Below are 12,265 nucleotides of genomic sequence, written 5' to 3' on the forward strand. Positions count from 1 at the left end.
AAGTACATTTTGCATGAACGTAAGACTTAAACTCAAGTGTTTTTTCTATGAAAGTAAACACTTAAGTACTTCTTCACCTTTGTAAAATAGTTAAAACTCTTATTTAAATCCAGAAAAGTAACATTTTATAATTTGTGCACGACATATTAACACAAAATGTGCCTTCAGTGCAATTATCTTGCGTGCACATGGTGATATCTTTGCACAAAATTTAAAAACCTGTGCTCACAATGTTAAAAAGTTTGCTTTTTGGGACTTTAAAGGTTATTTTAAAAGGCAGCTTATTTAATAAAAGGAAACAAGAGAGGCAACTTTTATAAATAACAAAAAAAGTTAAAAATTAATACAAAATATTTTTTAAAAATCTTTGAAATATGTAGATAATCAGAGAGTAATTATCTGGACTGTATGGAAATTTTAAAATATGTGTGCACAATATAAAAAGTTTGCTTTTTGGGACTTCAAAGGTTCTTTTAAAAGGGACTTATTTAATAAAAATAAACAAGAGAAGCAACTTTTATAAATATTTTTTAAAAAGTTAAAATTAATCCAACATATTTCAAAAAAATCTTTGAAATCTGAACATAATCAAAGAGTAATTATATTGTCTGTATGGAACTTTTAAAACGTGTGTACACAATGTTAAATAATTAGCTTTTTGGGAAAATCAAAGGTTTTTTAAAAAGGCAACTTATTTAATAAAAATAAATGAGAGAATCAACTTTTATAAATATTTTTAAAAAGTTAAAAATGATCACAAAATATTAAAAAACATCTTTGAAATATGTAGATAATTAAAGAGTAATTATCTGGTCTGTATGGAAATTTTAAAATATGTGTGCACAATATAAAAAGTTTGCTTTTTCGGACTTCAAAGGTTCTTTTAAAAGGCAACTTATCTAATAAAAGAAACAAGATAAGCAACTTTTCTAAATATTTAAAAAAAGTTAAATTTAATTCAACATATTTCAAAAAAATCTTTGAAATCTGTAGACAATCAAAAAGTAATTATCTGGTCTGTATGGACTTTTTCTGAAATAAATAATGTCTGAAACTTTTTCTTAATTGGTCATTGAATTCAGTGACTTTCACCTATCTGGGGTCAAAGGTCAACTTTCCCGCCTTTTTTATTCTGTAACATTTGTTTCTGAACAATTCCTCCCAAAATGAATTTTAGATCAAAGCAGAGAAAGTGTGTGAGTGTTCCTGTTTATGAGCAATATGGGGGCCATTAACCTTTTAGACATCCTGTAAGTGGGACCCAGAAAAAAACTCCCCAGAAGGACAGAAAAAACAGTGTATGTGTGTTACAGGGACATAAATGTGGGGCTCAGAGAGAGGTCCCCAGAAGGATGGAGTGTGTGCGCATGTGTACTCACTCGAAGGTGAAGAAGAGCCCACAGGTGAGCAGGATGAGGACCAGGGTCAGGTAGAAGACTCCAGTCTGCCTCGCCATCATGATCCTCCCGTTGCAGTAGAACCGGTTCCTGCCCGGGAACACCTGCCACTTCCTGCGGGGGTTCCGGGTTCGATGCCCCGTACAGGTGGGCACAGCGGGGGCCGGGCACGAGCCACTGCTGCTGCGCGTGCAGATCTGGTTGTACTGGCCCTGCTGGTGCTGCTGGTCCAGACCGCCATGAGGGATCTGAGACATGTGTCCTCCCAGGTGAATCACAGGTGAAGAACAGGAGAAATACCGACAGAGGACCCAGGTGTGCAGCTGGTGGGTTCAGGTCCAGGTGGTCCAGGTGGTCAGTCTGCCCCTAAAAGGATCCCCATGGCAGGTTTTTGTGTCTGGAGCCAAAACAAAACCAGATCCAGCATCATGAATCCAGGAACCCTGATGATGTTTCACAATCAAACAACAACTCAAGCGCGCGGGGTCCACGATCCAAAACCACCACAACACCCCCGCCTCGCGCCCCTGCAGCACCCCCCTCTCACATAATCCAGCCTTTCTATCAGGGATACGGATCCGGGTCTGGACTGGAGCTGCAGCTGGACTGGAGCTGGTGTAAGCCGGGTCCGGATCGGGGGACGGAGGCGGTTCTGGAGGATCAGAGGGTCTGTGTCTGTGAGGAGGAGGAGGACGTGAAGAGCATCCTGATCCTCCGCAGAGCTGCTGGAGCTCCGAGACCCGGACTGCACAGATCCTCTATGAAGAAGAGGGATCACTCTGCTGAGAAACACAGAGACGTCACTGACAGATGATTGAGGACTACATTTATATTTATTTTTAATAAAAAAAAATTATTAAGACTCAATAATATAACATTTTTATCCACCAAGAGATTAAACAAGTCCAGTGAATGAGTAAAATTGCTAAAGTTATTTTTATATTTAACATTTTTAAGTTCTAGTTTCTCAGGTATTTTTGGACTTTCTGTTTTAGTTCGTGAATTTAAAATAATTTAAAATATCTAAACTTAATTTGTTTGTATTGATGCCATATGAAGGTGATGAATCAGGCTTTAGGTCAATAAGACACTTTACATAATCAGTAAATTAATTGAGGAATTAATCAGCAGATAATCCCAATTTTGAAAATGAAGATTAATTACAGTCTTCTACAAAATATTTTATAAATCGTTTCACCTTACCTGCTTTGAGACTACAATTACATGATTATTTACAACCTAAATAAAGCTTTATCATCCTCATCCTTTTGAAAAATGTAACTCAGTCTTCTATTCTCTCTTTTTCTACCTCTTCAATACTTATTTGTATCTTATTTTATTTTTCATTTACTTCTCTGATTTTATTAATTTATTTTTTCTGATAGTTCTCTGATTTGATTTTATTGATTTTATTATAATGATTTTATTTTACTTTTCTGTTACCTCTCTGATTTTAATTTATTGATTTTATGATAACGGTTTTTTTCTTTTAATTCTCTGATTTTATTTGATTGATTTGATCATCATGGTTTTATTTTTCAGTATTTTATATCCCTTTTCTTTCCACTTTTACCTATTACTGTTATTTTCTGTCTCTCTGTTCCCTTCTGAAGCACTTTGGGCTGCATGCTTGAATTTATGAAAGGTGATTTATAAATGAAAATGAGTTAAGTTGAGTTATTTGACTAATTTAGTGACAAATCATTACACAGATAACGATTTTATTCCATGATTGATATTTTCTAAATTTAACCTCGACCTCAAATATTAATCAGAGTGAGACCTCTCTCCTCTGTCCTCATGTAATCAGATGGAACTCTTCATCAGACGATCTTTGGTTCAGCATTCCGTCCTCGTCACGCTTCCCTCGCTCTCAGGAATAACCCGTGACTCCTTATCGTGATTTAGAATGAAGAATTAATCTCCCTCTTTAATCTGGAGTCACCGTGAAGTCATTTTTTAAACGCCATATATATTTTTTTGTAGTTTAATTTTTGACTACAAAAAGCGCGGCGTTCAAACGTTCCTAGCTAGCTTTGTTTCTGTCCGGTGACTTTAGTGTGACGGACTGAAGCAACATGACAGCCGCTGGTGAGAACAGTGGTGTGAGAGAAGCAGCAGAAATGGATGAAGAGGCCAAACTGCAGATTTTAAAAGGCAAGAAATCTGTTCTTCTGTCAGCATGTAGTTTAAATTTATTATAACAGTTATTATAACAGTTATTATTACAGTCTGTTTAATGTAATAAAGGAAGGTTTATAACTGAGGTCACAGCAATGTCGAGCTGGAGGGTCTGTTCCAACCAAACTACATTTAAACATCCTTCATTTTTATTATTAATAGAGCTTTTATCACACTAAACACTCTGTGAATATTATTTATTACATGTTAATAAAAGAGGATAAATCTGATGTTTGTTCCTGCTTTTGTAGAATCTCTTTAAAGTCATGTATAAACTAATCCACCTGACTTCATTAAAAAAATTATCAATTAAAGTTTTTCTTCATAATTAAGATGTTTTATTAAAAGTTAATCATAATTAAATAATATCCCCTGACACATTAAACCTGTTTCTATAAATCGGCTTTATAATAAACAACAATTAAGTATTTATTATTTTATTATTTTTGTCTTAAAGCTCCTGTGAGGAGTTTTTGAGTGGTCATGAAACAGACTGAAATTAACAGTGATGCCTCTTTATGACTTTCAAAAGCAAACAAGAATGTTAGAGAAGGTATTGATGATTTCTGTTTGTGTTATTTTTAAGCCTGAAATCACTGTGAGTGGGGGGTAGGTGTCAGACGAGTTGATTGACAGCACGTCAAAGAAACACCCGTTTATGCTTCTTCTGCAGTAGTGATTCTTAACATGGAAATATTTGACCGTTAGTTGAAAAGATGCAGATATGACTTTGTCCACAGGGGGCGCCTAAGTCCAAACAAACAGGAAGTTCCTCACAGGAGCTTTAATACTAACTTTTATGAAGCCTTGATAAATCAGATTGTTTTGTAAACATGTGTGAATGCTGCTGAATTCATTGTTCTCTCACAAATTTGTAGATAACTTTATAATTTGATGAATATTCATGAAGCCAAACTCCATCCAAATCTGATGCAGTTTAAGTTTATTTTTGAATATTGTAATTTTTGAATTGACATAATTTATTCTTAACTTTAAATCTTGAGAAACCGATTCACTCTTTTAATTTTGGCTTAATAAAAACTGTCACTCTGACTTCCTGTGTGCAGGCGCAGCGTTCCTGACCACGGTGGCGTCTGCGGGGATGATCGGGGGATTCGGCTCCACGTTGGCGCTGGCTAAGAAGAAAAGTCCGGGCTGGTTTAATAAGGTACAGGTCTCAGTTTTTAACATAAACTGGGTTTATATACTTTTATGAACCCTGAGCATCATCAAGTTTCTCTTTACCTCCTCAGTAGAGTCACTTATTTACAGTTTTTCAAAATAAAAGCCTCAAAAACAGAAAAGTTGTTTCTCTATTTAAAGACAAATAATGTGAGTTTAACGTGAATCAAAAAATATAATACAAAGAAAACTTCTGACCTCACCTGTTTGACTCACCTGTCCATCACACCTCTGTCTCTCCTCTTTTCTTTCTTGTGTCTCACCTGTTGTCTTGTCTGTCCTTCTCACCTGTCTGTCTTTCTCTCTCTCTTCTGTCTCACCTGTCTCCTACCTTCTTTTTTCTCTTCAGTCGTTCTCTCCCTTTTTTCCTCACCTGTCTTTCCATCCCTTCTTTTTCTCACCTGTCTTTCCATCCCTTCTTTTTCTCACCTGTCTTTCCATCCCTTCTTTTTCTCACCTGTCTTTCCATCCCTTCTTTTTCTCACCTGTCTTTCCATCCCTTCTTTTTCTCACCTGTCTTTCCATCCCTTCTTTCTCTCACCTGTCTTTCCATCCCTTCTTTTTCTCACCTGTCTTTCCATCCCTTCTTTTTCTCACCTGTCTTTCCATCTCTTCTTTTTTCTGACCCTTCTTTTTCTCACCTGTCGTTCTCACCCTTCTTATTTCTTACCTGTCTTCCCCCCTTCTTTTTTCTCACCTGTCTTTCCATCCCTTCTTTTTCTCACCTGTCTTTCATCCCTTCTTTTTCTCACCTGTCTGTCATCCCTTCTTTTTCTCACCTGTCTTTCCATCCCTTCTTTTTCTCACCTGTCTGTCATCCCTTCTTATTTCTTACCTGTCTTCCCCCCTTCTTTTTTCTCATCAGTCGTTCTCTCCCTTCTTTTTCTCACCTGTCTTTCCATCCCTTCTTTTTCTCACCTGTCTTTCCATCCCTTCTTATTTCTTACCTGTCTTCCCCCCTTCTTTTTTCTCATCAGTCGTTCTCTCCCTTCTTTTTCTCACCTGTCTGTCATCCCTTCTTTTTCTCACCTGTCTTTCCATCCCTTCTTTTTCTAAGTAGTCGTTCTCTCTTATTTTCTCACCCGTTGTTCTCACCCTTCTTTTTTACATCCCTTCTTTTTCTCACCTGTCTTTCCATCCCTTCTTTTTGCTTAATAGTCGTTCTCTCCTTTTTCTCACCTGTCGTCCTCACCCTTCTTTTTTCTCACTTGTCTTTCTCTCTCTCTCTTGTCTCACCTCTCCTCCTCAACCTTTTGCATCACCTTTCTTTCTCTCCTGTCTGTCGTAAAAAAGCCGTCAGACTCTAGAGGAAATGCTAAAGTATAAAGTCACAGATATTTGATGGAAATTAAAAACTAGTTTGTGAATTGACGTAGATTTAAATATTTAAAGTCACGTCTGTACGTGAAGCTAACGATGCTAACAGATGTTTACATGTTGGAGGAGCTAACGATGCTAACAGATGTTTACATGTTGGAGGAGCTAACGATGCTAACAGATGTTTACATGTTGGAGGAGCTAACGATGCTAACAGATGTTTACATGTTGGAGGAGCTAACAGATGTTTACATGTTGGAGGAGCTAACAATGCTAACAGATGTTTACATGTTGGAGGAGCTAACAGATGTTTACATGTTGGAGGAGCTAACAATGCTAACAGATGTTTACATGTTGGAGGAGCTAACGATGCTAACAGTCGGATGTTTTCATGTTAAAGAACTGGTCTTCATGAGAGCTTCAGAGTTTCTTGTTGTCCTCAGACTCTAACCTCTAATTATTGTCCTGAGGTGTCCGTAAACAAACATCAGTGCTGACGTCTGCGCTCCCTCCTGACCACACGCCATGAAGACACATTTTTATCTTTCCCTGAAGTCTCCGAGTTTCTCAGACTCGTCCTGTTAGCTGGAACGCCACGATGATCGTCCGCTCACAGGACCCGATTACGACTGACGCACACGCACGCTAAAGTTAGCGCCGAGGAACAGCCGGGCGTTTGTTCCCGACTCTATTTCTGTCACAGAGACGTCTTTGTCGTCTGCATGGCGCCCCAACATCACCCCCTCAGAAACTCCTTCCACATGAAATTAGATTAAACCTGGAGCGATGTGTGAGAGGGGGAGAGAGAGGGGGAGAGAGAGAGAGAGGGAGAGGGAGAGAGAGAGAGAGAGAGAGAAAGAGAAAGATTAATTTATGCTTCACATTCTGTTGAAGCTCTGAGGATGAAACTTCAGTGATTTTGAGCCAATGCAGTGACTTCCACTACAGAGTCATGTCTGTTTTTAATGCAGTGACTTCCACTACAGAGTCATGTCTGTGTTTAATGCAGTGACTTCCACTACAGAGTCATGTCTGTTTTTAATGCAGTGGCTTCCACTGCAGTCATGTCTGTTTAATGCAGTGACTTCCACTGCAGAGTCATGTCTGTGTTTAATGCAGTGACTTCCACTACAGAGTCATGTCTGTAATTAATGCAGTGACTTCCACTACAGAGTCCTGTTTGTTCGTAATGCAGTCACTTCCACTACAGAGTCATGTCTGTGTTTAATGCAGTGACTTCCACTACAGAGTCATGTCTGTTTTTAATGCAGTGACTTCCACTACAGAGTCATGTCTGTTTTTAATGCAGTGACCTCCACTACAGAGTCATTCTGTTTGTAATGCTGTTGATTTAATCTCTGTTCTTGTTCTGACTCCGCCTCCTCTGCAGGGCGTGACGGTGACGGCGGCCGCCCCAGAGAGTGGGGCCTCTCTGGCCCTCAGAGCGCTCGGTTGGGGGTCCCTGTACGCGTTCTGTGGAGTCGGTCTGCTCAGCTTCACCGTGTGGAAGGCTCTGGATGTTCACAGCGTACGTACCGGCTGCTGAGGAGTCATGATGACGAACAGGAGACGTTTAAACGAGACGTGTTGATAGAGAATCAGGAAACAGAGGAGTAAGATTTAAAAGAAGAGAGACGTCACAATCACCAAAAAGTTAACATTTTGTAGAAATCTTCAGACTGAAGTGAATCCAGACAATTTGAACTTTAATGTTCTCAGAAAAAAAAACATTAATGTGAATTTTTTGGGGGAAAATTTAAACCAAGAAATTTAAAAATGTTTAAATAATTTAGAATTAAACTGCTGATATTTAAAAAAATCTGCATAAAATAAATAATTTACATAGTGAGGAAAAAAAAAGTCTAATGGCAGAAAACATTTATTTAATTAGTCTTGTGAAAAAAAATTCAAGTTTTAGGGTCAAAATAATTTAAAAAAATATATTTTTAGGAAAAAAATCCAGGATTAAGATTTTAATCAAAGTAGAAAAATGATCAAATTGTAAAACATTGTAAATCTGCAAAAATACAGTTCTAATTTTAAAAAAATGGTGATAAGTTGAAGTAAAATATAAGTTGTTAATTTTATGTTTTTAAACTTAAAATATTTTTTAAAATTGTAAAGCTGAGTGAGTTTAATTTCTGGGGGTTAAGAGTGTGACTGCTGCTCAGGAGAAATGTAAATATAAAGTCATGTGAGTTTAATTGAATTGATTTGAGGTAAAATGAAAAGTGGGGATAATGTTAGAATGATTTAAGAAACAAATCTTAAGTTTTAGAATTTTTTATATTTTATTTAATGGATATTTTTCTTGAATTCAATTTAATTTTGAGGTTTGAATAAAACAGATAATGGTTTTATTGAATTACAAATAATAATAAGCTGGACTGATTTATTTTAAAGTTGATTTATTTAAAGATGTAAACAAATAAAATAAAAATAATACTTTAAAGTATTTTCTGATTAAAGCTGTAAAAAGATAAATTAAAGTAATAAAAAGTGAGAATAAATTGAGCTCTGTTGGTTTGTCTCTGCTCGTCTGACTCGTCTTCCTCTGGTTCAGTTCTCAGAGTTCAGACGGAAGATGCAGTCCTTCTTCCCGTCCATCCCGAAGACCCCCGAGTCCACACCCAGACCTGAACCTGTGGACTGGGACTCGCTCTTCAAGTAAAAGTGACCTGATGCTGCTCCTGGACGACCAATCACACGGGTCGACACAGGAACTGAAATAAATGAAAGACTCTGCTGACGTCTGCTGCGTCTGGAGGAACATGTGGACTGGTTCATCCCCTGATCCTGGTCTGGATCCCTGCAGCCCTCCTGGGTGTTTATTTTTATAAGGACTAAAGGAAGTCGTGTTTCTTTGAGGAAGAACTTTTGGAAACATTTTCCACCCAGGTTTTTTTTTTCTCTTGTAATGAACATTTCAGCCACCAGGGGGCTCCACTGTGCCTGAACCTGCCCAGACTTTAATCATCTAAGGGAAAAACTAAATGTTATTTATTGAACTATGATCACAGGAACATTAATCTGTTATTAAACTGTTACCATGTTACAGTTTCTGTTCATTTTTCTGTAAACATCAGATTTATTCAGCTCTGACTGAAAAAGTACGATGAATGAAACACGAGTTTTGTTTTCTGAGGTTCTGTTTGAAGCTGTTTGTGTTAAATACTGATTTAAATAAAGCTTTGTGAACAGTTTGGATCAGATCTGTAAAAAGAGAGAATTATGGATACAGAAATATTTATGTTTTGAAAATATTTTGGCAGATTTTCTGTGAAATGAAGTTTTTTCTTTGCTGATGATGATGTATAATGATGTGAGGAGTAAAATGTGAAAGAAGAGAGACGTCACAATCACCAAAAAGTTAAATATTTTGTAGCAATCTTCAGACTGAAGTGAATCCAGACAATTTGAACTTTAATGTTCTCAGAGAAAAAAACATTAATGTGTGAATTTTTGGGGGAAATTTAGAAAAAGAATATAAAAAATGACAAAAAAAAAAGAGAATTAAATTGCTGATATATATATATATATATATAAAATTTAAATAGTGAAAAAAAAAATTCTTATGGCAGAAAAAAAATAAGCAAAATGAATCTTGCGGAAAAATATAAATATTAGGGTCAAAATATTGGTGTTTTTTTTTTTCAAATCTTTTTGGGGGCTAGAATCCAAGATTAAGATTTCAATCAAATTAGAACAAAATTGAAACTGTAAGACATTGTGAATCTGCAAAAATGAGTTGTTGAGTTTGATGACAAATAATTAAAATGAGGTTATTTGTACAAAACTAAGTTTAACTCTTATACTTCGAATCCTTTTCAGAGATATTTCATTAAATATCATCAATATCAGACATATTTGATTTAAAGCAGCTGTGAGGAGCTTAGTTTGTGTGGAGTTTGGCGCCTCCCTGTGGACAAAGTATGTAGTGCAAGTCTTAGAAAGTCTGCATCAGGTCAAAATTGAGCTGGGTTATTTGATCTAGGATAGAAAAAGAGTGTAAATGCATTCTGGGAGTTGTAGGAAAACAGTGTTGTGAGTCCGAGTTTGTTTACCTGGCGCTCTGCGGAGACGAACGCACGCCGGAGCAGACGGTCAAATCAAACAGGAGACGTTCTGGATGGATGTAGAGATTTTCTTCTTTTCTCTCTTTACATTTGTTATAACTGTTTCTGGAGTTTTGTCAGTTAGCAACATGTTGAGTACAGTTTCAACAACCCCCCCCTCCACCCCTCCACCCTCCCCTCTGCCTGTACATACAGTCTCTGAAAACAAGCGCCCCCTCTCAGGTGAATATTTACCTTAAATACAGAAACAGGAGCTCACCTGCAGGGACACTAAACGTCCAGGTGAGTCCTGATTATAAATGATTCATCCATTCACAGAGTCAAATGTACATCTTCTATTTACAGGAGCAGGATGACGAGGAGGGGATCTGATTGGACACATAAAAATAGTTAAAAAACAGAACGTGACGTTTGATACTGCTGTGGTCGGCAAAATACTGAAGATGGTCAAACTGCAGGCGGTCAAAGAATTCACATTAAGAGTAAAAAAAACGCCGAACAAATGTATTGCACCAAAACAAAAAACATCAGTGTTTCCCCGTCCAGAGAAAAAAGAGGCTTATCTACAATATGTCACTTTAAATAAGACCCGCCCCCAAATTTGTACTAACCCCGCCCCCAAATTTGTACTAACCCCGCCCCCATAATCAGAAAAAAAGACCACATCACAAAGCCAGAACCCGATCGCTCTCCAGCGTCACACTGTGGTTATAACCAAAACAAAAACAACAACAAACCAACAAAAGAATAAAAAAATTAAAAATACAAGTATTAAATATTTTTGTATTAAAATTATTTAAAAATCCCAAATAAACATTTCGTGATGGAGCGTTATATATTCTTTATATATCCATTTGTATTTAAAATCTTTTCACTTCTGTTCTTTAAATAAAAATAAAATAGAGGCCGGTCCATCACATGGGCGGAGCTCCTTTAGAGGCCACTGAGCATGCTCCGTGGCGCTGTTTGTGTCACGAGCGGCCGATTTTAAACAGTACTTCACACATGATGGCCGCCACCGAGGAGTTCAGCGCCGCCGACAGCGAGATGTCCAGCAGCCGGCTCTCGAACAGGACAAACTCCGCCCGGTTCTCCTCTACCTTCGCCATTGCGAGCAGCGCCTTGGCGGCGCGGCACATCATGTTGATGCTTGGTGGCTCATGTGTGGCGGTGGCGTGCAACACGCCGTGCGAGCTCTGCTGGTACTGAGCCATGGCAACGCTGTCCTCCAGGAAGCCGATCAGAATTCCCACGCTGCCTTTCTGCAGGGCGACGGCCCGCGCTGCCGAGGGGTCTCCCTGCGCCAGGTTGGACAGGATGGCGACCGCCATCTCCCGACACACCTGGCTCTTCCTCTCCCCGACCAGACGCACCAGCGTGGCGTAGAGTTTCTGCTGGCGGTTGAAGGGTGGCGTGGCGAGCAGCAGGTCCACGTTACAGTCCTGGATGCTCAGCTTACACAGAATCTCCAGCGCCAGCCTCTGTGGCGAGAGCGAGGAGTTGCCGCCAGCCGAGTAGAACGGGTCCTGGGCCTCTGCGGACGGGCAGACCATCCAGTGCAGCAGCCCCTCCAGAACCGGCAGGATGATGTTCTCTGGGAAAAGTGAGAGGTCCAGCTGTCCCGCCATGTTGGCCAGCGTCACCAGCGTGTTCTCCCGCAGAGTCGCCAGGCAGTCCCACCACCACTCGTCCTGGCTGCAGGCGCGCCCCTGCCCCTCCTCCCGCTGGTAGCTGGGCAGCGTTCGTTTCCTCTGGGGGTGGTGATGGTGCAGCAGCACCAGCCGGCCCAGGATCAGAACCAGGCCCGGGTGCCGGGACATGTCGGTGTCGTTTCCAGGGACGAAGGAGAGGCTGCGCACGATGTTGGAGATGCAGACGCAGCGTTTGGACAGGGCGTCCTGCCAGGACTCGGCGGTGGACAGCGGGGCCTCGTCCCAGCAGCGAGGCTCGTCCTCCAGGGGACTGATGGGACTCTGGAGGGGGGAATGCTGAGCTCTGACCTCTGATATGGAGTCTGTGGATGACAAACACATATCTTATCATCACACTGTCCCATGAACCAAAACCTGTAAAACAACACTTCAGACTCTTCAGACAGAGAGACCCCTGGTG

The 12,265-nt window shown here is 39.4% G+C and overlaps 3 protein-coding genes across 6 annotated transcripts in view; 1 reads left to right on the forward strand and 2 right to left on the reverse strand.

The window, feature by feature from the left end:
- Positions 1-2,194, reverse strand: part of LOC117823691 (probable palmitoyltransferase ZDHHC14) — a 28,585-nt gene extending 26,391 nt beyond the window's left edge. Inside the window, exon 1 of the mRNA XM_034698921.1 lies at positions 1,380-2,194. Within this exon, the coding sequence (XP_034554812.1) occupies positions 1,380-1,654 (275 nt within the window). The 5' untranslated portion in view covers positions 1,655-2,194. The remainder of the gene's footprint in view (positions 1-1,379) is intronic.
- Positions 2,195-3,273: 1,079 nt separating this feature from the next.
- Positions 3,274-9,284, forward strand: tmem242 (transmembrane protein 242). Its single transcript, XM_034699606.1, has 4 exons — positions 3,274-3,554; positions 4,646-4,746; positions 7,468-7,605; positions 8,641-9,284. Exons 1-4 carry the CDS (start codon positions 3,476-3,478, stop codon positions 8,746-8,748), a joined length of 426 nt encoding a protein of 141 aa, XP_034555497.1. The 5' UTR covers positions 3,274-3,475; the 3' UTR covers positions 8,749-9,284.
- A 919-nt stretch (positions 9,285-10,203) lies between these two features.
- Positions 10,204-12,265, reverse strand: part of arid1b (AT rich interactive domain 1B (SWI1-like)) — a 41,998-nt gene continuing 39,936 nt past the window's right edge. For 3 of the 4 annotated variants that reach the window (XM_034699204.1, XM_034699203.1, XM_034699202.1), the window contains one exon: positions 10,204-12,167. In XM_034699204.1, coding sequence (XP_034555095.1) covers positions 11,125-12,167 — 1,043 coding nt within the window. In that variant the 3' untranslated portion in view covers positions 10,204-11,124. The remainder of the gene's footprint in view (positions 12,168-12,265) is intronic. The other variant, XM_034699205.1, reaches the window with a different exon arrangement.

The sequence above is a fragment of the Notolabrus celidotus genome, chromosome 13, assembly GCF_009762535.1.
Source record: "Notolabrus celidotus isolate fNotCel1 chromosome 13, fNotCel1.pri, whole genome shotgun sequence".
NCBI classification, from domain to species: domain Eukaryota; kingdom Metazoa; phylum Chordata; class Actinopteri; order Labriformes; family Labridae; genus Notolabrus; species Notolabrus celidotus.

Excerpts from the sequence above, each read along its gene's own strand:
- tmem242 (XM_034699606.1), top strand. The coding sequence starts at position 3,476 with ATGACAGCCGCTGGTGAGAACAGTGGTGTGAGAGAAGCAGCAGAAATG. Across the intron at positions 3,555-4,645 it reads CAAACTGCAGATTTTAAAAG|GCGCAGCGTTCCTGACCACG; the intron begins GCAAGAAATCTG and ends TCCTGTGTGCAG. Across the intron at positions 4,747-7,467 it reads GTCCGGGCTGGTTTAATAAG|GGCGTGACGGTGACGGCGGC; the intron begins GTACAGGTCTCA and ends CCTCCTCTGCAG.